The 21,807-nt window shown below is 47.1% G+C and overlaps 11 protein-coding genes across 11 annotated transcripts; 6 read left to right on the top strand and 5 right to left on the bottom strand.

Annotated features, from left to right (window-relative positions):
- Positions 1-2,457: 2,457 nt before the first annotated feature.
- On the top strand, positions 2,458-4,168 carry F5891DRAFT_941031 (uncharacterized protein; the record flags this gene model as incomplete). Its single annotated transcript, XM_041374316.1, has 5 exons — positions 2,458-2,541; positions 2,592-2,774; positions 2,841-2,947; positions 2,999-3,086; positions 3,593-4,168. 5 exons carry the CDS (start codon positions 2,458-2,460, stop codon positions 4,166-4,168), a joined length of 1,038 nt encoding a protein of 345 aa, XP_041232999.1.
- A 516-nt stretch (positions 4,169-4,684) lies between these two features.
- On the top strand, positions 4,685-6,473 carry F5891DRAFT_940945 (uncharacterized protein; the record flags this gene model as incomplete). The annotated part of the gene is made up of 8 exons (XM_041374311.1): positions 4,685-4,870; positions 4,937-5,028; positions 5,079-5,166; positions 5,219-5,290; positions 5,346-5,436; positions 5,492-5,622; positions 5,680-5,735; positions 5,792-6,473. 8 exons carry the CDS (start codon positions 4,685-4,687, stop codon positions 6,471-6,473), a joined length of 1,398 nt encoding a protein of 465 aa, XP_041232998.1.
- A 163-nt stretch (positions 6,474-6,636) lies between these two features.
- F5891DRAFT_939908 (tRNA synthetases class II-domain-containing protein) lies at positions 6,637-9,330 on the bottom strand (the record flags this gene model as incomplete). Its single annotated transcript, XM_041374250.1, has 13 exons — positions 6,637-6,797; positions 6,859-6,943; positions 7,008-7,118; positions 7,190-7,368; positions 7,418-7,478; positions 7,532-7,693; positions 7,747-7,899; positions 7,950-7,988; positions 8,050-8,501; positions 8,553-8,673; positions 8,724-8,822; positions 8,888-9,065; positions 9,122-9,330. The coding sequence occupies 13 exons, from the start codon at positions 9,328-9,330 to the stop codon at positions 6,637-6,639; spliced, it is 2,010 nt and encodes a 669-aa protein (XP_041232997.1).
- Positions 9,331-9,597: 267 nt separating this feature from the next.
- On the top strand, positions 9,598-11,156 carry F5891DRAFT_370952 (uncharacterized protein). The gene is made up of 2 exons (XM_041371586.1): positions 9,598-10,637; positions 10,696-11,156. The coding sequence occupies exons 1-2, from the start codon at positions 9,843-9,845 to the stop codon at positions 10,891-10,893; spliced, it is 993 nt and encodes a 330-aa protein (XP_041232996.1). The 5' UTR covers positions 9,598-9,842; the 3' UTR covers positions 10,894-11,156.
- On the bottom strand, positions 10,870-12,201 carry F5891DRAFT_370963 (uncharacterized protein). The gene is made up of 5 exons (XM_041371588.1): positions 12,014-12,201; positions 11,866-11,947; positions 11,695-11,798; positions 11,458-11,640; positions 10,870-11,396 (listed from the first exon to the last, which is right to left on the bottom strand). Exons 1-5 carry the CDS (start codon positions 12,059-12,061, stop codon positions 11,034-11,036), a joined length of 780 nt encoding a protein of 259 aa, XP_041232995.1. The 5' UTR covers positions 12,062-12,201; the 3' UTR covers positions 10,870-11,033.
- Positions 12,202-12,224: 23 nt separating this feature from the next.
- Positions 12,225-13,633, top strand: F5891DRAFT_940883 (Ribokinase-like protein; the record flags this gene model as incomplete). The annotated part of the gene is made up of 8 exons (XM_041374306.1): positions 12,225-12,311; positions 12,379-12,422; positions 12,477-12,641; positions 12,702-12,876; positions 12,924-12,988; positions 13,046-13,290; positions 13,345-13,413; positions 13,476-13,633. The coding sequence occupies 8 exons, from the start codon at positions 12,225-12,227 to the stop codon at positions 13,631-13,633; spliced, it is 1,008 nt and encodes a 335-aa protein (XP_041232994.1).
- A 14-nt stretch (positions 13,634-13,647) lies between these two features.
- F5891DRAFT_1001618 (TATA binding protein-associated phosphoprotein) lies at positions 13,648-14,481 on the bottom strand. The gene is made up of 5 exons (XM_041360192.1): positions 14,317-14,481; positions 14,177-14,242; positions 14,030-14,124; positions 13,917-13,985; positions 13,648-13,865 (listed from the first exon to the last, which is right to left on the bottom strand). Exons 1-5 carry the CDS (start codon positions 14,402-14,404, stop codon positions 13,722-13,724), a joined length of 462 nt encoding a protein of 153 aa, XP_041232993.1. The 5' UTR covers positions 14,405-14,481; the 3' UTR covers positions 13,648-13,721.
- Positions 14,482-15,509, top strand: F5891DRAFT_1001613 (uncharacterized protein). Its single transcript, XM_041360191.1, has 4 exons — positions 14,482-14,553; positions 14,603-14,728; positions 14,783-14,847; positions 14,898-15,509. The coding sequence occupies exons 1-4, from the start codon at positions 14,545-14,547 to the stop codon at positions 15,064-15,066; spliced, it is 369 nt and encodes a 122-aa protein (XP_041232992.1). The 5' UTR covers positions 14,482-14,544; the 3' UTR covers positions 15,067-15,509.
- Positions 15,510-16,326, top strand: F5891DRAFT_1001611 (uncharacterized protein). The gene is made up of 3 exons (XM_041360190.1): positions 15,510-15,752; positions 15,859-15,876; positions 15,927-16,326. The coding sequence occupies exons 1-3, from the start codon at positions 15,575-15,577 to the stop codon at positions 16,124-16,126; spliced, it is 396 nt and encodes a 131-aa protein (XP_041232991.1). The 5' UTR covers positions 15,510-15,574; the 3' UTR covers positions 16,127-16,326.
- Positions 16,026-18,285, bottom strand: F5891DRAFT_1231337 (uncharacterized protein; the record flags this gene model as incomplete). Its single annotated transcript, XM_041369575.1, has 12 exons — positions 16,026-16,547; positions 16,601-16,828; positions 16,878-16,897; positions 16,946-16,955; positions 17,015-17,027; positions 17,088-17,112; positions 17,162-17,352; positions 17,409-17,536; positions 17,586-17,638; positions 17,692-17,712; positions 18,070-18,185; positions 18,243-18,285. 12 exons carry the CDS (start codon positions 18,283-18,285, stop codon positions 16,460-16,462), a joined length of 936 nt encoding a protein of 311 aa, XP_041232990.1. The 3' UTR covers positions 16,026-16,459.
- An 871-nt stretch (positions 18,286-19,156) lies between these two features.
- Positions 19,157-21,792, bottom strand: F5891DRAFT_1181692 (BOP1NT-domain-containing protein; the record flags this gene model as incomplete). Its single annotated transcript, XM_041366055.1, has 8 exons — positions 19,157-19,421; positions 19,478-19,665; positions 19,717-19,850; positions 19,907-20,142; positions 20,194-20,843; positions 20,896-21,121; positions 21,170-21,318; positions 21,379-21,792. The coding sequence occupies 8 exons, from the start codon at positions 21,790-21,792 to the stop codon at positions 19,157-19,159; spliced, it is 2,262 nt and encodes a 753-aa protein (XP_041232989.1).
- Between the last annotated feature and the right edge of the window lie 15 nt (positions 21,793-21,807).

Raw genomic sequence — 21,807 nt, 5'->3', positions numbered from 1 at the left:
GAAGAGTACGTCCGCCTATAGTTCGGACAAATGTTGAGATACGTGATTGGACCCCAGCTGTGGTATCGTCGCCTCAGGTGATCACACTGTGCTTCTGCTACTCCATCCTTCTCGACTATTTGAGTTCACCGATCAATTCGACGTAAGATCTTACCCTCGCAGACGTGTCTTGTTAGTCAAGGTCTGCTTGCTATCGCTGCATGCTGTGAATTCTACTCTGCAAGTGTATTCGTACGACATCTCCACCCTTCACTTACCATATGCGGTATCTTCAACATTGTTCTTGGCTCGTCTTGCCAACCACATGCAACATATGACTTGTACGCTGTGCAACCATGTGCATGTGGAGACATAACCCATCTGTTGTCAAGTCTTAACGAGACCGGTGTCCCCGAGCCCATCGTGGGTGCAATATTGAATCTTGATGTGCCTTCTCAACTCGAGCCAGCGCTTGTTAGGCTTCCAATTTCACGCTCGCATACACCTTCACATCATGATCGACTTGCATTCTGCCCTGTCAAGCTTCGACTTCGCAACGTGAACGTGCTCCTATGTGCTCACATGCCGTGAGCCATGCAATCTCGATTTACTGCTTTACGAGTGTTCAAAGTCGCTTACACATTGGATACCCGAGCAATTCGTCTGGTCGACAGCATACGCGTTAATAGCTTTTGTGCATAGAGCCTTTCAAGTTTGAGGCTTTTGTTCAGCGTCAATGGACTCATGGAACAAGGAACATTGTGGAGTTGCTCGTGTCATGGGGGATCTGCAACACGTTATTGCTGATTCCCGATCACTTACTACTAGTACGAGTCAGTCACTCCATCAGAACAAGGATTACTACAAAAACTCTTCCATTCTGATTCCAGTGTATAATCCCATCTGTGGAGACTGTCAGGACCTCGTTTTAATTATAGTATATACTACATACTATATACGACCAGTTCGACTGCGGAAGGAAGCAGACAGACTCGGAAGGAGTCAAACGAACCAGATACGCACCATGTACATACTTGCCTGCCTTTCACAAGGTCCCCGTCGAGTCACCGTAATCCAATATATCTGGAATGGTCCCCATTGCGTGCCGCATCTTTAAAGTTAAACCAGCGCAGGGTTGGGACATGCCATAAACTTTTGGCCAGACTCCCGATACTGTCGTTGAGCTTACCTCAACATCCCGCTTACAACTCCAAACTGCCCAAAATAGCGGTGCTTCCAATTGGACTCCTCCCAATTCCATATGGACATGAGGTAATAGTTGAACCACTGGCAGTGCTGCAACCTGCCGAATGGCATGTCATGCCCGAATGTTGCACGAGGCGCAGCTATCCGACGGTGACTCGGTTGCGACGTCACAAATTCAGTCGGCGTATACTGCTATCCAATCTGATATTCATTAAGGGGTTTATTAGAATTGTGCACGAGGAACCCTTCCCGACTCGTCCTGCGGAAGCTTTCAAAACAATGTAGCTGTCCCACACAAAGAGAATGGAAGTGATAAAATAATTTATTTTGATAGAAAAAAATCATATCGACAACATCAATGGCGGACAAGGCACTCACAAATTTGATCACCCTGGGCTTCCGTCATCATGTACATGTCACCCCGTAGGACGAGGCAACGTGTCTCCTGTGTGAAAATATCAATATCTCACATCAATGACAGAGACTTTCATATGTAGCATCGCATCTTAGAAAGTATTTGAGTAGAAAGTTCATCTCGTGGGCGCATGACGCTCATAAAGCAGGCAGCGCGCCACCTCAAACGGATTCTGAACTTACTGGAGAAGATGAGGATAATATAGCTTCCCTGCAGAGCCTACCCACATATTCGTAGAAGAGATGCCATATCGCTCACCTTACGTGGTAAAGTAATGTCAGTGAATCGCGATAAGCCATGCAGGTACCCCAAGGACGAGAACTTTAATCTATGACAAGACATGTGAGAGGCGCAGGACACGTAGCTGCGGTGGTAAAACAGCATCGACTGGGGCGGTAGCTGCCTTAACGCTAATGCACGCCATCAAAGCGAGGTATCTTCGTGGCATTGCACCGGGATGCACGGCTCACTTTCCAGACTGCCTGAAACATTCGATCTCATCGCCTGAAGAATTATTTCTTCATGGAGAGGTATATGGGGCGCTGAATGAAGTATAGTGAATCATCTCGGCTTTTGCGTGAACATCCCGCCCGCGAAAGTTTCAAAGAATCGGAGCAATAGTCACGGTGGGCACTAGCAATGGGAACAAGTGAGCATATGTGTACCACAAGAAAAACTCACGAGCGACTCTCCACAAATGTATTTTGGGAATTGTAGTATAATTGAATACTCAAGTACTTGGCTAGTAGTACCAGTTGGTACTATGGACCTCGGCAGGCATCAAATTTGTTTGCCCGTATTTGGCACGGCGTGTTAGTAGCCATGAAACTTTCGTCCTTGTCACAAGTACTATTGTCATGGCCGATATTGACGCGACGCAAACACCCACTACGGAGGGTGTAGACCCTATAATCGATGATGGCGACGAATTTGAATCGAAGGTTCGCTTCTTCATCTCTTAAACCTCATCATTTTAGAATTTGTGCACTAGGAAATTCAGCTCATGAAGCAGCGGGTCGAAGAAATGGAACGTGAAGCAAAAAAACTGAGGGAGTTGCAGGCAGCTGCAGAGTCAGCAAATGGGGGATCTGCTGGCGAGGCGGACCAAGGTGTTCCGATGGAGACTGAGGAAGACAAGTCCATCGCCGACGGCCGGAGCGTATTTGTTGGTAATGTGCGAGCGACTATCTGCGCCTTCTACCACGGTGGTGACTTTGCTCATACTGTTCTTTCTATCTAGGTGGACTATGGGGCAACCCCAGAAGAGATCCAAGCGCATTTCCAGGCTTGCGGGACGATCAATCGTGTAACTATTCTTTGTGACAAGTTTACCGGACACCCTAAAGGGTATGTGGGTTTTTTCGCAACACTCAGTTCATCTTATTTCTTCGCTCACAGGTTTGCCTACGTCGAATTCGCCGAGCTTGAACACATAGATGCAGCATTAGCTATGGATAATTCCCTATTCCGCGGACGATTAATAAAAGTGCTTATGACGCTTTCTGAGCATCATTATGCCATCTAATTCACACATTTACAGGTAACTACAAAGCGGACTAATGTTCCTGGGTTTAACCGGGGGAGAGGGCGGGGAGGTGGTTACCGCGGTGGATATCGAGGTGGTCACCGTGGTGGGTACGGGTACAGCCCCTATAGAGCACGCGGCAGGTAAGCTTTCCACAATGCATCCATGCATCAAGCTTAGTGAAGATTACAGAGGGCGCGGGCGCGGATACTAATTACAAAACCGAGGACCTTGACGCGCACAGCGCGTGCGCGGCCCTTCGTATCCTGTACGTCAGCTGTCCTCTGTCTCTGCGTGCACTTTGGAAATCAGGCTGTGCGACTTACGAATCGACGTTTGCTACGCTCTATATCTTGTTTTCTCGTTATGTATTATTTTCATACATACACTGCTTGCTCTACAATGCAATTGTCGATAATTACTATGCGGGACACTGGCTCGGCGTTTGCCGGCCATAATCTATCAAGTACGAAGCTTGGACAGAACTCGAATCACTTGCGCCTGACACCATGTTCTCAAAATCATGTAGAACATTCATTAGACATTTGTCGAGCAATACTGCGGTATATCCTTTCTCGAAGGCTGTCATGCTTCCGCCGCCACCGCCAGAAATACCTGCTTCCCAGATGGAGGCTTTGCGCCAAGGGAAGGGCATAATGGCTTATTTGCAAAAAAATCTCCCGCATCCTGCAAAACAAAAATGGCTTGCTACATGGTTTGCCAGAAGACATCCAGACCGACTTCTTCCTGGTTCGGTACTGTCAGTCAGCCTCGAGCATGCACCCACTACTTTCTCCGGGGTTCTGCTGTCCATACGACGGCGGGGCCCTGACACATCCTTTACCCTGCGAAATGTCATACAACGAACAGGCGTGGAGATGCAGTTCTTTGTGAACTCGCCACATGTGAAGGATATCAAAATTTTGCAGAGAGCTGGCGGCGGAGGTGGAAAGGAGGGAAGACGACAGCGAAGGGCCAAATTATTCTTCCTCAGAGACGCGCCAGGGAAGATGACTGCTATCTCTGCGGGCGTGAAGGCCTGAGTATGGTAGGTATGTTACAATCTCAGCTTGCTTCGTGGCTGATTTCCCCTGGTATTTTCAAATTTCAGTGTTCCCTCCTGCTCACCAGATTACCGTCTGGGAGATCTGTCTACGAATTTGACTGCGGTTGGACCCTGTGCAAATTGCACATTGTCGCTCATTTTTTCTGATCAGAAAGGAAGTCCAGGTGGTGGCCCATGGATACAGGATGGAGCAGACGGGTTGATGCTATTAATACTGAATTTCGTTGTATACACCGTTACATTAACTTGTTCTTTCATACCCGAGCTTCCAGTATTTCATCAGTGGAGTTGTCACTTTAGCTGTGACTTTTTATTTCCGTGAGCAACGCCCATAACGTCTGGTACTGTACATTCAGTCAGGCGACGAAAGATATCAGGTTTGCCGCTAGCCGCCCAACGTTGCCCAATCGGGGAGCGTCGCATACTAAGAGGACTTCATTCTCAACCGCACTGCATCACGTACAGGCGGTTTGACTAGCCTCATTGTTCCAGCATGCCTCGAGAACATCGTTCTATGCGTAGCCTTACTATATCGCCGAAGCGCACATCCTCTCCTGGTCCTCCCTCACCCACGTTTTCAGACGCGACACACGCTTCTGCAATGAATTTTGGAGTAGACGGTCCTGAGAAGATCATTACTCGGGCCAACCTCAAAGTTAGCTTGCAGTCTTATGACGATGTGCGTTCCTTCTCAACATGTCGTCGAAGTTCGGAAGAGTCTAATACATGATGGGTTTCTGCGCAGCTCATGAATGCAAGCGCAAATTATCGTGCTGCTTTACTCCATATGTCGAAAGTGACTTTTGCATTTGCAGATGCTTTGGAGAAATGTTCAGGGTATGCTCGACTGTCGATATTAAATGGGAAAATGGAGCTCATTCATGCAGTTTGAAGGGACCTACGTACGAAACAGGCACAAGACTACAGGCCGCCTCAGGACTTCATCATCTCATCGGTAACCATTGGCATGTCCTTGTACGAATTATCCTTGCTCTTCCTTACTTTTAATTCTTACGCTTTTGAATAGGCGGAGACACTTGACAAGAGCTTCGAGAAACCATTGCGGCAACATTTGGACACATACCGAACGATCGTAAACGTACGCAGTTTCTCCGCAGCCTCATGTCGGACCCTTTCACATATCATTGTCACAGGAGCGCTCCGCATCGTATGAGAAGGCTCTTCGCGAAAAGAGTGAAATAATTCGCCAAACAGAATTGAGTAACATGAATAAAAAGCAGAGAAGTGGGTCCCTTCTTCCGGTCTTCTCGGGTCTTGAGTGACGTCTGTACCTATTCAGACCTGCAAAGCTTCCGTGAAGCCCTTGCGGTGCTTCAGCGCCAAGTGGATGACCTGGATGGCCTCAAGGCACAACATTACCAAGAAATAATGGAGCACGAGGAAGAAGTCTGGGACGTGGTACAAGGCAAGGTATGCGTATTGACAAATCATCACACCTTCGTAAAATACTGACCTATTCACCTCAAGGTCTGCGTAGCCGTTCGCTCGACTATGGATGTGTTTGACAGGTTCACAAATAAGGCGTGAGTCATTAAACCCTGAAATTGACTATTACTCAAAGCCTATCCCCACCTTGTAGATCGGATTCTATCTTGGAAGCGATGCTCCAGTCCGTTCCAGACCCTTTTGACTCGTATGGACCTCCACAGGCGGAGGACCAGATCTTCACCATTCTTCCTCCGCTGGCCGTAATGGCTAATGCACCCTCGCCCTCGCCGAGCCCATTAGCTATGACACCACCACCCCCAAATCCTGACGTACCCCCAGCGATCATTAATAATTCTTGGGCTCCAAATGGGGGCTTCTTTGCCACAACTTCAGAATGGGCTGATTCTGTCTCTCCTTCCTCAACTCCGACTCGGTCGGCATCACCCTCCACCCAACTCAAGCGTCGTCAGTCGCATCCGCCGAGCACTACACAACACGCACGGAAGGCGGAGTCTAAGCTTCGGAGTGTTCTTTCAGTAATTGACGAGACACACGTTCGTCATTCGAGTGACCCTATCGATGCACCTCCCTCAGAATCCCAGACTTCACCGCCGGATATACATGGAGGGACTCTCGAACCTGATACGAGTTGGGAGTCATTTACCTATGGCGCATTACCATATACTTCCATCACGGATGATGCCACTCCAGTTCAGTCCACGTTAGTCGATTCGACGATAAAACATTCTACTCAGAGTGACGTTGGGGAATCTGACCTCAGTCACATTTCCCACCCACAGTCAGATGAAACACCACAATTCACACATGTTTAGTAATTGCGTATTATAATTTTTATTGCTTGTGTTTACGATAAGATATGATCGTTTATGTAGTGCACAAACAGCTGACAAGGACATTTGATACCTTTTTCACGGATGTGGTCGTTAGTTATGACAATCATCTGATTAGATTCTTCGAAAAGCACCGCAACATGCTTCAACATCGTGTGGGTCGGACACCATATTGATATAGCACCTCTTCGTTGATGGCCGCCGGACTCCTGAAAAGTAGATCTGTGCCTGCGCCAGTTTTGGGGAAAGCGATGACATCTCGGATGGTTGACGTCCTGCAAAGGATAGCCATCAGGCGATCAAAACCTAGATCGGAGCTTTTTGTCAGCTTTTAGTGCGTACGTTACAAAAAATTTGATTGGTCTACCGAGAGCAATTCCGCCATGAGGGGGTGCACCGCATTTGAGAGCATGTAATAGATGATCAAACGACGACTTCTCGGCATCACTCAGCTAAAAAAAGACATGAGTCGGGACAAAGTATAACACGCCACAGGGGCGAGACAGAGAACCGAACCTGTAAAACCTGGGAAAAGATGTACTCCTGCATCGCAGCATCGTGTACCCTAACCGAGCCTCCACCAATCTCAACGCCATTCAGAACTAGGTCGTAATGTTGTCCCCGAACCTGAAAGTAAGGTTGAGACTAAGGATAAGCTCCTGGCACGAAGGACTCTGGCAAAACGGATTAGCACGAACCTGATCGATACGGCCTGCATACATGGCTTCTATATCCTGCCACATCGGCGCTGTGAAAGGGTGATGTGTGCTGCTCCATCGCCCACGAGCCAAAAACTCCTTGTCAGGATCGGCGCGAGTGAATAGTGGAAACTCGGTGACCCATAGGAAGTGAGGAATCGTGGGGGGTACGTAATCACCTACGAATGGCATGAATGCCTCTCCGCTACAATAGTAGACAGCACATACCGCGGGCATGTGCCAACTCAGATATTCGTGTTCGGAGGCGACCCAGAGCAGTGGACCCGCCCTATCCACATGTAAACATAACTTGGAAGCACCGGAGATAGTATAGAGGCACACCTCGGGGATTTTGCGACGACGAGATAGCCATATGGTATCGCCGCTACTGACTCCTAACGTCTTATTCAAAAGGGCATGCTCCTCGCTGCTCAGCCTCAGATTGATAGACCGGTTATCACACAACCAATTTAACAAATTGCTATCGGCGATCACAGAGCGGCTCTATAAACTGATCATGTGAAATTATCGATATTGATCAAGAGGTGATGACTGACGATATTTGGTTCGTTCTCGTAGTCGCATTTTTGACTTGCCCGTAAGAACGAGGAGTTCTCAGATGGACGAAGAATGATCGCCTCAAGAATGTCCCCGAGGTCTTCAAACGATGCACGAGCATGAATTGGTAGCGAGGGCGTAATGTCCTGGATCTGGTATAGGCAGTGTAAGCGTTATTCAGTGCACAAGCAGCCTACACAACCTCCAGATCGATCCGAGTGTCGGGTTTGTCTGAACCATACTAAACGATCATTAATATGACCAAATTACAATGTTCCTCGATCGGTAAATTGCTAGCTTACACGTGCCATTGCTTCGTTGTAGGTGATCACCCGGAACGAGCTCGGAAGTGTGATTTCTTCGACTTTCTGCCATATGCGTCGAACAAGCTTTTCGATTACGGTGCGAACCTCGTGGCCTCCAATTCGCCATGTATTAGATGAGAAAATATTTGAATCCACACCCCACGAGACAAATGCCATTTCTAGGTCGATTTGCGTGAACTCGGGTTGTCTGTCCTTCCGACCATCTTCATCACGGAAGCACTTGGCTATTTGAAAATACTTGTCAACAGCTCCAGAACAGATAAGCAGCTGTTTTGGTTGCTGTGGAGACTGCGGAAGAGCGTAGAATAAAGGGGTTTGTTTTCCATCATGCTGTGCAGTTGATTGGCCGACGCGGGACGGAACCAAAAACTCTCTTGCACCTTCTGGCGTTGACTTCAAAAGCAGTGGAGTCTCTACTTCGAGAAAGCCTAGAAATGACTGTGATCTTAGGACATTTGACGGATATCAAGAGCACGCACCATCGTCATGCAGAGTATCGCGAATTATTCGAGAAACTTGGCTTCTTTTTCTGATATTGTCCGCAAGAGCAGTCCTGCGAAGATCAAGATATCGAAAACGTGCTCTAAGGTCTTCATTGACCTATAATTGATCTCATTAATAGTAGAAGAACTCCGCGTCACCCCGCATACCAATGTCTGATTGTCCGACGGTATGAATGGCATGTTACGATGCGCAGGATTGAGGAGAGTAAAGTTATTTACTTGGACCTCAATCTGTCCTGTGCCTTCCTTGATGATACTTTGGATGAGCGTCTAGAACGATGACAGCTTGTGAGAAAAAAGGCTCCACTGACATTACGGCGAGATAGCTCTGGTCTTACGAGGACTTCACCCTCGATCGCAATAATCGACTCTGCAGGAAGTTCGGACAACGCGGTCAGATGAGCATTCGCATGCCCCTTGCGTAAGACCAATTGGGTTGTTCCAGAAGAATCTTTGATGGGAAAGAAGGACATTGTCTTTGACATTTTGCTTTATTTAGAAAAAGTAAGCAAATTGAGAGGAGAACATATGTAAAAGGTAATCACCGCTCAGGGAGTAACCAACCAGTCAACGTGACGTGGATGCCAGCGTGCGCGGGAGTGAGCTCACCACACGTATGAGTCCGTTTTGGATATGGGGCTGTTGATGACACATGGGTTAGTATAACGTTGAAAACGGGAGAATCGCGTGAGGAACGCGTTATATTGCTGACCTGAACAAGCCTTGCCTCGCGTATGAACGTGCCTCTTTGCATTCGATGATAATGGAGCAGTTCGAAAATAGTGCGACTTCGAGGAGGGTCTGAAATCTAGAAGTTGTTTCGAGAATGGTGACAGGATCGAAAGTCCTCTTAGACTGCGCATGATGCCAGTAACTACGGAATGTTAGCAATTAAGTTAGTTCACGTTGGAGCTCACTGCAAGGGTGGTGACTGTTTTATGCTAAGTTCGCGGGTTATTACATAATTAACGGTAAAGATAATTTTCCGTACTTATGCTTGCTGGCAGCCTGGCACCCACCACCTCGTTTCCCTTTATTTTTAAGTAATTTCAATCAAATCTAAGCTTACATCTCAATGTCATCCCGGGTCTCTATCCATGGACTTTCTCAGTCTAGATCTTACTAGTTCAATTCGCTTACATCCCTTTTCCCTTCACACGACGGCAATCACTCAAAAATAATATTTTATAGACATCCAGTGCCTGCGCGCCCGAGGCTCACCTTTATAAGACGTCCCGCGTTCAGCTCGGGTTGTATCAAACACCCATGTCCGTGCACAGCCTACCAGTAGAACTTCTCGATAGCGTTGCGCAGCATCTCTCTTGCTCTTCTCTCGCTGCTCTTGCTCAAACATGCTCCACTCTCTGTCCAGTCGCACAGCGCGTCCTCTACTGTAGTGTATCGGCTTCCGCCTGGTCGCAAAACTTATGTGTCATTGACACTCTTGCGAAGAAACCGCATATCGCGCGTTTCGTGCGGTCCTTTTACATCGCTATAGATTCGCTTGCTCCCGTCTTCTTCGCCTATTATCGCCAACTTGCTGAAGCAATTCTTAATATGTCAGAGTTAACCTCTCTCACTCTCCTCGTGGATTCGAGTGTGAGCTGGGTGTTGAAGGAAGCCTCTAGTCGCATCCACTTCCCTCACTTGCTTCACTTCACCTGCTCCTTTTCTTTCGATGAAAACGTCGCCCGGTTCCTTGATAGGACACCGTCGCTTCTTGAGCTTGAGGTGGATTCCATCCCTACCGCGTTGACGCGAGAGTCCCCACCCCCTTACCTTGCTCCAACTTCTATTCCCAAACTGGAACAGTTCATTGGTTCATCCCGGACAGCCGAATTAATCGTTCCTGGCCGTCCAGTGAAGAGCATCCATCTGAACGGCGGTCTTTTGGAGGATGATATTCCTCTCCTTGCCCGCTCGACTGTCCCTGTAGTCATTCTGGGAGCAGTTACAAATTTACCTCCTGTGCCCTTCTTGGAAACACTGCACAAGCATGTGCCTCACTTAGTCTATTTACGAGTGATGTCAACCAAGGGCATCTTCATGGCTCCCACTGCCGTAAGTCGTCATGGTTTTTCATTTGTAGCGCTCAGGAACATTAATTTCCATGGTACAGGAATTTTATGAGCAGGTGGCCAGCATCCTGACGTCCTTCACAGAGCTCAGCGCATTCGAGCTCTCCGGGATGCACTGGGGCTCTAAGGCAAAGCAAAATGATGGCACAAAAAGGGTTTGGCAATCAGCGCCCCTTCAAATTAGGAATCATCCAGAGGATGACCTGCTTTTTGGTTCAGAGATATTCCTTGCGTATTGATCTACTTAGTCGTATACTTCTAGAGCATAATATATCGTCGGCAGACTTATTTCCATCACCCCAAAGTCAATTTACGTAGTAGTCTAACACATAGCATTTATTCCCAGTACATCCCTAATATGATACAGATGTCTAGTTGTCTAGCTCATTTCTTCGATCGCACGGTTAACAAATGATACAGCATCATAGCAAACGAGACACCCTTCACTCAGTTCTGATATGCTTGTTCCCCGCCCTCCAACGAACTTTGCGGCGAAGCCGACATAATTATGTCCACATTGTGGCAGTTCAAATTTCAAGAACTGCCATCCTCTCACAGGTTCTCCGTCGACGGACACTTTCTCCTCCACAACATCATATTCTATCCTTCTGAAATCAAAGCCGAGGCCAATCCCAAGAGCCTTGGTATAAGCCTCTTTCAAGGTCCATATGCAGTAAAACCTGCGAATCGCCTCTTCCTCAGTGACATCAGCAAGAATTAAATTCTTTTCTCGAGTCGTGAGCTTTCGGTAATAAGGCGAGGGAATGAGTGCAGCCCGAAGATACGAAGCACGGACGTTTCACCTGACTGTCGACGATGTCAACGAATTCAGTAAAAGTAGTCCGCGGAGGAATTTTGAGTTTCATGACATCAACTCCTATGTTGAACGCCGGAGGTCCCAAGTCGCCCGTTCCGAACGCCATGGCGATGACACCTTCATCATGAGTAACATTGAAAGCCAATGGAGGATCTACTCCAGGAGTTGTCTGGGGCAAAAGAATCAATACAAGATGAAGGTGATTTATCTTGCAAAGACATACACAGTATGGCTTCCCCGTATCAGTGGTTGCAAAAGTCATGTCATCTTTATCCACTCCACGCTTCTGGAGTAAGACTCTGGGAAGAAGATTGCCAATGAGCGATCCTTGGATGAAAGATCAGGCGTCAGTGTGGGTAGTGCTAATATATGACCTGCTGAGTTGCATACGTACGACAAGCATCTTCACGGCGATAAAACTTTGTGATCTTGTTCTGCGCTGTCTGATCCACTAGGGGCAATGCGGTATGATAAAGCTAATCGGACGTATGAGGTGATCAGAACGATGATGTGAAATGCGACATGAACGACATGGCACGCACGGAATCGGGGAATTCGAGCGGGTCGTATAAGACATTCCAAACTTGCATGAGTGGTATAGATTACTAGATACTTATCCAGTTGCAGACACCAATATCAGCGGAGACGCCGCGGTAACACCATGCCCGGAAGCAACCGGCAGGGTTAGCAACAGTAACACAGGCTTGCTGTGGGTTCAAATTTGTTTCATACCTCGTACTACTTATTCCAGAGATGACGATTCAATTTGTGACCTTTGGGATGTTTATTATTGATGAATTTTCCTTTGCAGATGAGCAAGGGAAACCTACCGGAAAGACGGTAGCACCCCAGGGAAGCTAGTTACAGATTCAACTGCTGCTGATCCTTACGCCATGTATCATAATAGATCGGAGGTGGAGGAACCTATGCTATTATCGGTGCTCGCATCTGGTCAGCATTAAAGGGTTGTGACTTGAATTTGTGAACAGATCGACCTTATTGCAGGTTGCCTCCAGATACCCTTGGAATGATCATCGATCGAGGAAACGATTTCCCTCAGGACATGCAGAATCGGTTGTTGACATACGGTTCCGACATATGGCACTTTCGTGACGACACAAATCGCCTTACTACTCGGTCAAGGAATTCGTACAAAGGACAATTTCGAGGGTTGCGTTGTTATTTCATACGTCTATCGCCACCGTGTCTAACATTCCCATATGACAACAGTTTTGAATACATCACTCCGCGGATCAGACTGACGCCTCGCGACTTGGAAAGAACGCGGCTTACACGTCCTGCTTCGGTTCATTTCATTTGTTCACCCACGCGCGCGCTTCAAATAGTATCAGAGATCCAAGAGGTTGAAAAATGGAACCCGACCACAATATTCGAACCTATACCTGTTCGTGCAACCTTCTGTCTCACAATTAATGATCGAATATAAAGCAGGATAGATGTATTCCCGAGGAGTTACCTTCACTGAAAGCAGTCCTCCCACATATCACAATCCTCAGGTAGGCAAAACAAAGTTGGCATCAGTGTCTTCCGCTCACGCGGAGTCCGGACACTAGTCCAAATGCTGAAGAGGCCCTGAGCCTGCTTTCTCTTCCGTTAATTGTTACGAAATCTGCCGTAGAAAATGCTGCATCAGAGTTTTTGAAGATGGGTGTGGGTAAAGAAAATAGTGGAAGCGTTATAATACGCAGTGGTGCCCTCGGTGCATACGTCATGACCTATGACAGGAAAGGGCGATGGATTGACGCATTCTGGAGTTCCGCTGAGAATATTGACAACTTGATGGTGGTCGATGTCACAGGTGATTCTTGGGGCAAATATTCGCATGGCCGTGATCATACTGATAAAAAACTAGGTGCTGGCAACTCTTTTCTTGGCGGGCTCGCTGCGGGATTGTCCATCACAAACGGAAATGTCTATGAAGGTGAGTTAGCGTACTCATGATGTCGACGCACAGCTAATTAGGCCGTCGTTCACGCATTCTAGCAGCACTATATGCTTCGGTGTCAGCCTCTTTCACGGTTCAACAGCTTGGTCTTCCACACCTTACAGTGGGTTCCGATGGAGTGGAAGAATGGAACCAGGACTCTCCGCATAGACGCCTTGAAGCTCTGCGGCAGCGACAAGACAGAAATATAAAATAAAAATCATTAGAAGTACTGATGTACAGCGTCCGATACAACAATAATACGAATCGCAGGTACCATGAGTGTCCGCTATCGGCTTCACCACCTAAGTTTCAGCAGATGGCTGTTGCTGCCCCTGCGGTTGAGCGAATCTTGCACGACTTGCAGCAAAAAGCTCTTCTTGCTTTGCCATAAGTTCCTCTGGCGTTAAACCCGAATCTTTTATCTTGTCTGCCTTCTTCTCCCGGTCCTGAAACGAATTCCATCATACGGCTAGGGTGACAGGATGAACTCCACACACCTTTTGTTGCTGCTTGTGATCTTTCAAGACATCTTCAACTTCAGTTGTAAAGGAATCGAAGCCTAGCCGCTGCAGCGAAGTCAGCGGAGGATAGAGATCAATCATAAACATACTTTCAGTGCCGCGATGATATGCTCCGGTGCTATTGTCTTCTTGGATTCTTGCTCACATATCTCGTTGGCCTCCGACGAGATCAAGTGAATAAATTCTGCCAAATGTGAGCCCTAACGAGGCACATGAAGATCATTGACGATGTTCACCTACACAACACTCTATGACTAGATCTCGCGTCTCCTTCGCACATGTGACTTCAGCGGGTAGTAGTTCTGGGAGTCAGGTAATAGGGAGCGAATAACAGTTCAAGAGGTCGGAAAATGAACTACATGCTTCTGAGACATACCACTGATCATCTTTGCGACCGTTGCCTTCGGCAGCGAGAGATCTTCATCCGACGGTCCAGCTCCCGAGTGTCCTTCACGGTCTGACATGGTTTGCACAAGTTAGTGGCACAAACGCGGCCAAAAGCGAATCAAAGCAATATGTCACAGGTTGTGTTTTATGTAGTGGTTTCTTTTTGCCTTTTTCGAAGTCCGAATTTACTTACATCTATCCTCAATCAACAACCAAGATGTCGTCTGTGCGTCAACAAGCTCATAGCCGGATGTCATGATATTAACCTACCTTAGGTCAACCCTGTTAATCCCAAGCCTTTCATGCAGGAGCTTACCGGAAAGCCGGTATTCGTAAAGCTAAAATGGGGGCTTGAGTACAAAGGATTCCTTGTCAGTACGGATGGGTATATGAACCTCCAGGTATGAACAACAAGTTCAATGCTTATTTCTGTGGATCTCTGACGTACTGTATAGCTGGCTAACACGGAAGAATTTCAAGACGGGAAATCAAATGGTGCTCTGGGCGAAGTCTTCATCAGGTATGTGTTTCATTGATCCATTGTTAATGCTTATACCAGCTTTCCTGCAGGTGTAACAATGTACTGTACATCATGAGTATCATTTCTTCTATTCTAGTTTTCTATACTTACATGTTTCGCGACTTTACAGGGAAGCTCCTCCAGAATGATCAATCATGCAACGTTCGCTCAAAATATATTTTCCGACGGCTTCAGGCCATTACTCTTGTTGTACCATAGGACTTTCGAGAGTTTACTCGATCGGAGTGGTTTGTATAGTGCTTGCATGATTTATCGCGATGCGTCAAAAACTTAGATGATCGTTCTTCCTTGAACCTGCACTTGCAATGGAGGGCGTCTAGACTTGAAAGACGATCTTGCATCATAATATGACTAATTACCTGCAGTGTTGGGGAATTGCGCTCAATTTTCAGACTGTCAGTGGCAGCGGTGACGGCTGATCCAGGTACTTTCTACGCTGGCAGTCATTCTTCAAAGGCGGCGCGAGTTGATGAACACGTTATCTTCGGACCGTCCGATTTTTGGCATGAGTTTGGTACCCCACAACGAAAGATGTAATGCACGGCCACTATCTAACGGATATAATGGTTTGAAGCAGCTGCTTTGACGGTTTTTGCAAGTTCTCGAACTCAGAGAGAACTTCAGATATGATTCCATGTGTCACGTGTATCAGCCTGAAATTCCCCTCGTTTGCAAGCCATTCGTTTCCTTCCACATTGTCATCAACATGGCAAAATCAACTCGATCAAAAGTAAAGCGCTCGTTCAGAGCAAAAAAACGCGATGAAGGTGTATACGCAGCAACTGAGGCTGCACGTCTGCAGAGACTCAATTCTAAATTGATGGCGAAAATTGATCATGGAGATGAGGAATCAGCAGAACCGGTGGATGATGATACTGCGCAAGGTTCGTCACATTTTCAAGCTTTACGATATCACTGGGAAGGCATCTACTCTCTTGTTTCGGTTTGTCTAATGCATAAGTCAGCCTCGCTTACACCTACCCCCACTAGATGATTCTACGGCACCAGGTCTATAAGCTCTGGACACAATCTTGAAATTCCACTGACTGCTTTTTTAGGTACCATGGAACTCGATGATTCCGCAAAATCATTAACTACAAAACCATCGCGCGTCTCAACTCACGGTTCAAGGAACTCGCGAAGGGAGGAGTGGAGAAAGTCAAAAGGCATGACGCCTGTAGTGAAGTTGACGAGAATGAACCGCCAGGGACTACCAGCAGCGCGGCGGAGGTCTGGGCGCCCGTCACGTCGGCGATGATGCGTGGTCACTGGCGTACGACCCTATGAGTGTCTTCTCATCAGGTTGCCTTCCTTATCGCTATGCCATCTGTATACCACCACACCCAAAAGTATTATACTTGCGATAACAAAACTCGAGGTCTATCTCCATACTATATCCGAGTCACAGTATATACTAAACAACTAAGGCGAATGAACCTATTTGGTTACAGATATTTCTCCTACATTTGCAAATTGCAACCTGGAACTGTGAAATCCAGGATGAAACGGTGATTAAAACCATTGTCCAGCGTCCACTCGAATGGCTGAGCCAAAGCGGATATACCATGAAATCTGAGCGGTCAAACGCCTATCACCGTGAGGTCTTCGAGTCTGACTCGGAGTCTACCGAAGTGAGGTTGCGCTCGTAAGGGGACTTCCTCCTGGCGGATTGTGGTGGGCTGGAACGCATTATAATTAGATCTTCTCAGTTTGCTTTTGACGAAGTACATACCCAAACGAACCGATAGCGCCCATAGTGGCACGAATCCCCAGCGTCGTTGTCTTAGGACTGGGCAAAGGCAAGAAGCTGACAGGACCTGGCGATGAACTAGGACTTCTAGGGCTGACTGAAGGAGAGGTGGAATTGTGATTAACCAACAACGGGTTATTGTGGGCCTTTTCGCCGTTGCCTTTGTAGTATGCATCAAGGTGAATAAACACACGACAGGCAGTAATAGCTCTATGCGCCGTTACAAAAAACGACCATAAAAACAAAACAAAGCACGTACGAGACTGCAGCAGCGGGCACCTGGAATAGAGGGTTCAGCCAGGTAAACAAAGCAGCCATGCAACTTACCATCGCGATGCTACGTCCAGCATTTATGTTAGCCCAGTAAAATGGAACGTAATGGTGGAAGCCACTCACACATTCATCTCATCTAAGTGTCCCAATACAATTCAGGTTTGATTCTCAAAACATTGCAACATGGCTGGCTCACTATTGAGGTTGAGAGCAGCTAAGACCTATGTAGAAATCAGCTTGAGTGGAAGCATATCTGAGAAGAGGACCTACAGCCGGAATGGTGTTGCAGGTCGATGTGATGAGGAAGTAAATCAAGCCATCGCGACGGAGAAGGCCCGAAAGATCCTCATGCCTGAAACGTTTCCTGAGAACGAATAGTGTCATCACCAAAATAAAAAAGTCAAATGACATGGCTGGTAGACGTTCGATGAGCGGCAAAATATAGCGGGGAACTTGGGTCACTTGCTGTAGGCGTAGTTCAGGTTCAAGAGGATGTGATTTGTTCTGACAACTATACAAGCCCCAGCCTGGTAATCCCATGACGCTTGCACGGTCATTATGGTGCCACTTAGGATCGCACACTTCCCAAATGACAAGGCAAGCATCGACAGAACTGCCCGACGTTCCCACTCCCAAAGCGCCATGCTTCGAAGGCGAGGTCAGTGACTTACAATAAAAGCAAGACAGTACTTACGTTCTAATCATCAGCGAAGTGGAGGCACTTAGAATTGTTAAATTGCCTGCGATCTGCGAGTATGATATTAGTTTCAATCAATCTAATGATGTCTTCATTAGCTCACAAAAGTGAACGTGTACACGGCCTTCAGGATGACCAATATTAATGTCAGCCCATATACAGTCCGCACATAGGAAATGGTACTTGCATTACAATCAATCTAACCGAGGATGAGGATAAGTCACTTTATTTTTTAGGGAAACGCAATGTTACCTTCGTGGATATATTAACAAAGATGATCCTAGAGTTGACTTGAGTCAGCAACGCGAGGTCCTGGGATAGCTTAGCAGCTTACAATCCAATGAAAGCAAAGAGCATGCTGTAACGGCACAGAAAAAAGAAAACTTTAGACCACATAAGCATCAGAAAATTGCCAATGGTTAATACACATACTCTGTAACCGTCAAGATCAGCCACGATCACAGATGAGAAATAGACGCACCAAAGGCCAAGCCAGCTTGCGCCTACCCAAGAACACAGATAACTCGAATCCGCCAGTCGTGCAGATTTCCCATATGTAAATTCCAAACAGGACATAGACCACCTTAGTGAAAGCGACTACAAGAGTAAAATGATCAGAGTAGAAAATTCCTAGAAAATCAGCATGATACTCACTGCCTTCTGCCTTTATTTCCTTCGAGGTTTTCCAATCAACCATTGCGATTGACTTGGGACGATGTAACGAACGACGGTGAGGAAGCCAATAGATGAGGAAGCAACTAATGAAGAGCAAACTAAATCACTTAACATGTTCCATCGGATATATATACCTCCTTGATAAGGTATTCAAGAATTAACATTCAGTCCTGATCGACGTGGCGTCGAGACCTCTTTCCGTCGTAGCAGGAACCAGGAAAGTGTTTATTGGATTGTTACGTACCTCTCAGGCATGCATGCACTCGCAGGCAGAGGTAAATTTCCTTGTACGGGGCTATGATATTCGTGTTAGCACTTAGTTGCCATGACTGAGGATGTCAGCATCTATATCTAACAGCGGCGTCGCCACTAGGTAGATGTACCGAAGGACAAGATGCGACTGTTAACAGAAGGTGAAAGCGCGAGGATTCATTGTCCAGCGGTCGTTTCATGTACTTGGTTTCCACTGAACGAGGGCACTGGAGACTATATCAAATCCTCGGAGCGTACAAATACGGGCTTCCGAAAATAGACTTGTACTGGACTGCTGGATCGGAGCTGCGACTCGTGGCCCTAGTAGCAGTAATAGATGATTCTCCACTTGGTGATGTTCAGTCAAACTAGTGAACTGCACGAACTCGGCGGATGTTGGAGATCCTGCCTGAGATTCAAGATAAGATAGGTGATAGAGATTCGACATTGAGCTACACACCGCATTATCTATATCACTGGTCAGTGATACCCTAGCACTATTCCTGTTCTGGTGATATATCATAGTGTGGCGGTTTGGTGCCCACTTCCGTCATGCTCAGATTCACAGCCACGCTAATTCGAAGATTCAAACTCAACAAAAGGATTATTTCATGGTCCAAACTCAGACAAAGGACTGATCTTCAACTACACCACAGCGAGACACTGCCATCCGCCCCTGCGCTAACCAACCATGGTTGCTTGTTGACCCACTTGATTTGGAGCACACCAAGTCCCTCCTGGACATCATGGCCGCGCAATATCTTGAGGGGTACAATGAGCGGATCCGTCATAAGATCACTGTAGACCCTTGCGTGGAAAATTTGGATCGAGCCGTCGTCAGATGAAGACGCAAACAGAGGGTAGGTTGGGTGGAAATGCAGTGATCGAATGGCTCTTGAGTGATAGCTGGTGGCAAGTCGCCGAAATTAATGACCGATTTTGAATTGAAACGAACAACTTACCGAAGAACTTTGTACGGTTTTTCGCTTAGTTCTAGATCGAACCAGCACAGCTTTCGGTCGTAGCCGCCGACAATGATATGGTCGCCGGACGGATGTACGTCCATCGACGATATCCATTTGATGCCAGGCATGAGAGTTTTCAGCAGCTTCTGCTCAGCCAGATTATACAGTCTGACATAACGTTGGGTCTATTACATTGGAATGAATATAAGAAGGAGCTCGGCAAGTGGAACACGTACCGCAACGAAGAAGTGGGGCTTCGTAGGATGGAATAACACCATCTGAACAGCACCCTTGATTTTTTTGAACGGCGCCTGCGAATGCCGGCGTGAGATCTGATGCATCCAAACACTACCTTGAGTCTCGCTGCTGGCTGTAAATGAGGGCCTATTAGCTTTTAAAGAGTACTTGCAAAACCATTTTGCTTACAGACTGAAGCTAAATAATCTCCCTTTCTATGCCAAGTCAACTGTCTTGACAGTCCAGATGCGCTTGGAAGTTCAATGGTCAAAATGGGGCCGTCTTCAGCAGCTCCGGATGTCGATATCCATTTAATTGATGACTGAGTAGTAGGGGGAAGAGTGGCAGGTGCCAGAATTGACTGTGTCGCGGTCAACATGGCAGGAGAAATATTTGGCGGTATGAAAAAATGTAGTCGTTCCTCCCTAAGGCACTTGTCAGTAATGTGATGATTGTGGCGGACAACTACTCCTTACGTCCCGGCGACGAGGAAACAAGCGTCAAGTCTTGGGCACCATTCAATGGCGCCAACTTTGCTGCCCAGGTTCCAACGCTTGACCTCTCGCCCCACGTTAACCTCCCAGAGGCTGATCACTCCACTCTCGTCACCACTAGCCACCCACGCGCCATCAGGACTTATGCTTAGACACCTGACTCGTGCTTTGGTGTGCATGAATTGCAGTGATTTGTAGTTGGGGAACGGTCGTAAGCTATTCGGGCTTGGTAGTTTTGGCAGTAGGCTGTTTGGGTCGACATTAAGCTTCACCCTCTGTATCCGGGGTGCAAGATAGAGATCAAGCTGGCGATTAAAACGTTGCTTGATGAACTGGTCGTATGCGGGAACCAAACGAAGCGCAGGATACTTGTAAGGAAGGTAGTCTCGTTCGCGGTCTTCGGGGTCGGTATTCTCCCACTGTTTCCGCTCCTCCTCAGTTGGTAAGTATTCTTCGGGGGGATTGTAGGATTCTGAATTCGTAGGAAGCTTTGGTTTGGGGGCTGGTAACGGGGGCGGTTGATTAGACGGTGGCTCGTTCCATATAGCATAAAATTGCTGCTTTTTATCCGCTGCAGTAGGCTTGGATCCCACGATTCGACCCTGGCGGATAGCACGAACAATCTTCATGATCTGGAAAGAATAAAATAAGGACGTGTAACATGGAACCTAGAAGAAAGTAGACCTTTTGCTTCTCCCATTTACTTGGTAGCCATCTGCGCTTTGGTTCTGGGGCCGATGAAAGAGGCATGACTTCTTCTTTGCCTTTACCGGTGAACCACTCAATGGTAGGTTCATATGGGTCGTATTCGGCATCAGGATTTTCCCCAGCCTGCAATCTGCGAATGATGTCCAATTCTTCAGCGGATAATGGTTTGTCCATTTGGGTATTTTTGTCAAAAGCAGTTGTCCTGAAACACATTAGCGTATGACCTGACTGGAAGGAGATTATTGCGTACCATGAATTGGGATCTTCTACCGTTTGAAGGAATCTATCGAGCTCGTCGCCTTTAGCTGGACGCAACACTCTTTTGCCATTGATATTGTAGCCCAAGTGGGGTAGGTCATCGTACCAGTGCATTGGTATGTTTCCAACACGGTTAGGATCCTGAGAGATTGTTGCATCACATTGACAAGGATGTATAGGAAAAAGCTAGAACCTACTTACATCTTCTGTCGAGGAGTCCGAATCATAGTCAGGTTCAATCTCTGGGTATACAACTTTTGTCTGTCCAGTGATGTTGGAAACCACCTTTTTAGATTTTGGAAATATATGCAAGTCTGAGTCGGCGTCAGAGTTTTCATCCAAGGTGTCTTCTTCGTCAAGGTCATCTGCATCTTCTTCTTCCTCCTCTTCGTCGCTTTCTTCGTCGCTGTCACTGGCAGCATCAATTTCTGGGAATTCGTCTACGTCTCCATCGTCCGACGCATCGTCCCCCTCTCGGTCCTCGTCCTCGTCCTCTACTTCGTCTTCGCTGTGCATCTCCAAATCCACTGCCCCAGCAAAAGGACCTTTTTCCACCTCTTCAACCTCCTCCTGCTTGCGCTTGTTCCGCACTTTCCCAAGGCCAGTAACTGCCATGTTTTAGGAAAGAGT

Source organism: Suillus fuscotomentosus, assembly GCF_016647785.1.
Source record: "Suillus fuscotomentosus strain FC203 chromosome Unknown F5891scaffold_3, whole genome shotgun sequence".
NCBI lineage: Eukaryota > Fungi > Basidiomycota > Agaricomycetes > Boletales > Suillaceae > Suillus > Suillus fuscotomentosus.
Note: the sequence above shows the minus strand (reverse complement) of the source record. Positions and strands in the feature narration are given on the sequence as shown.

Coding starts and splice junctions, on each gene's coding strand:
- F5891DRAFT_370952 (XM_041371586.1), top strand. CDS start 9,843: ATGTCCGTGCACAGCCTACCAGTAGAACTTCTCGATAGCGTTGCGCAG. Junction 10,638..10,695: donor TCTTCATGGCTCCCACTGCC/GTAAGTCGTCAT, acceptor TCCATGGTACAG/GAATTTTATGAGCAGGTGGC.
- F5891DRAFT_370963 (XM_041371588.1), bottom strand. CDS start 12,061: ATGCAAGTTTGGAATGTCTTATACGACCCGCTCGAATTCCCCGATTCC. Junction 11,799..11,865: donor TCGCCGTGAAGATGCTTGTC/GTACGTATGCAA, acceptor CTTTCATCCAAG/GATCGCTCATTGGCAATCTT. Junction 11,397..11,457: donor TTGACATCGTCGACAGTCAG/GTGAAACGTCCG, acceptor TATTACCGAAAG/CTCACGACTCGAGAAAAGAA.
- F5891DRAFT_1001618 (XM_041360192.1), bottom strand. CDS start 14,404: ATGTCAGACCGTGAAGGACACTCGGGAGCTGGACCGTCGGATGAAGAT. Junction 14,125..14,176: donor AGTCATAGAGTGTTGTGTAG/GTGAACATCGTC, acceptor CACATTTGGCAG/AATTTATTCACTTGATCTCG. Junction 13,986..14,029: donor ATATCATCGCGGCACTGAAA/GTATGTTTATGA, acceptor ACTTCGCTGCAG/CGGCTAGGCTTCGATTCCTT.
- F5891DRAFT_1001613 (XM_041360191.1), top strand. Junction 14,729..14,782: donor ATGGGTATATGAACCTCCAG/GTATGAACAACA, acceptor CGTACTGTATAG/CTGGCTAACACGGAAGAATT. Junction 14,848..14,897: donor CTGGGCGAAGTCTTCATCAG/GTATGTGTTTCA, acceptor GCTTTCCTGCAG/GTGTAACAATGTACTGTACA.
- F5891DRAFT_1001611 (XM_041360190.1), top strand. CDS start 15,575: ATGGCAAAATCAACTCGATCAAAAGTAAAGCGCTCGTTCAGAGCAAAA.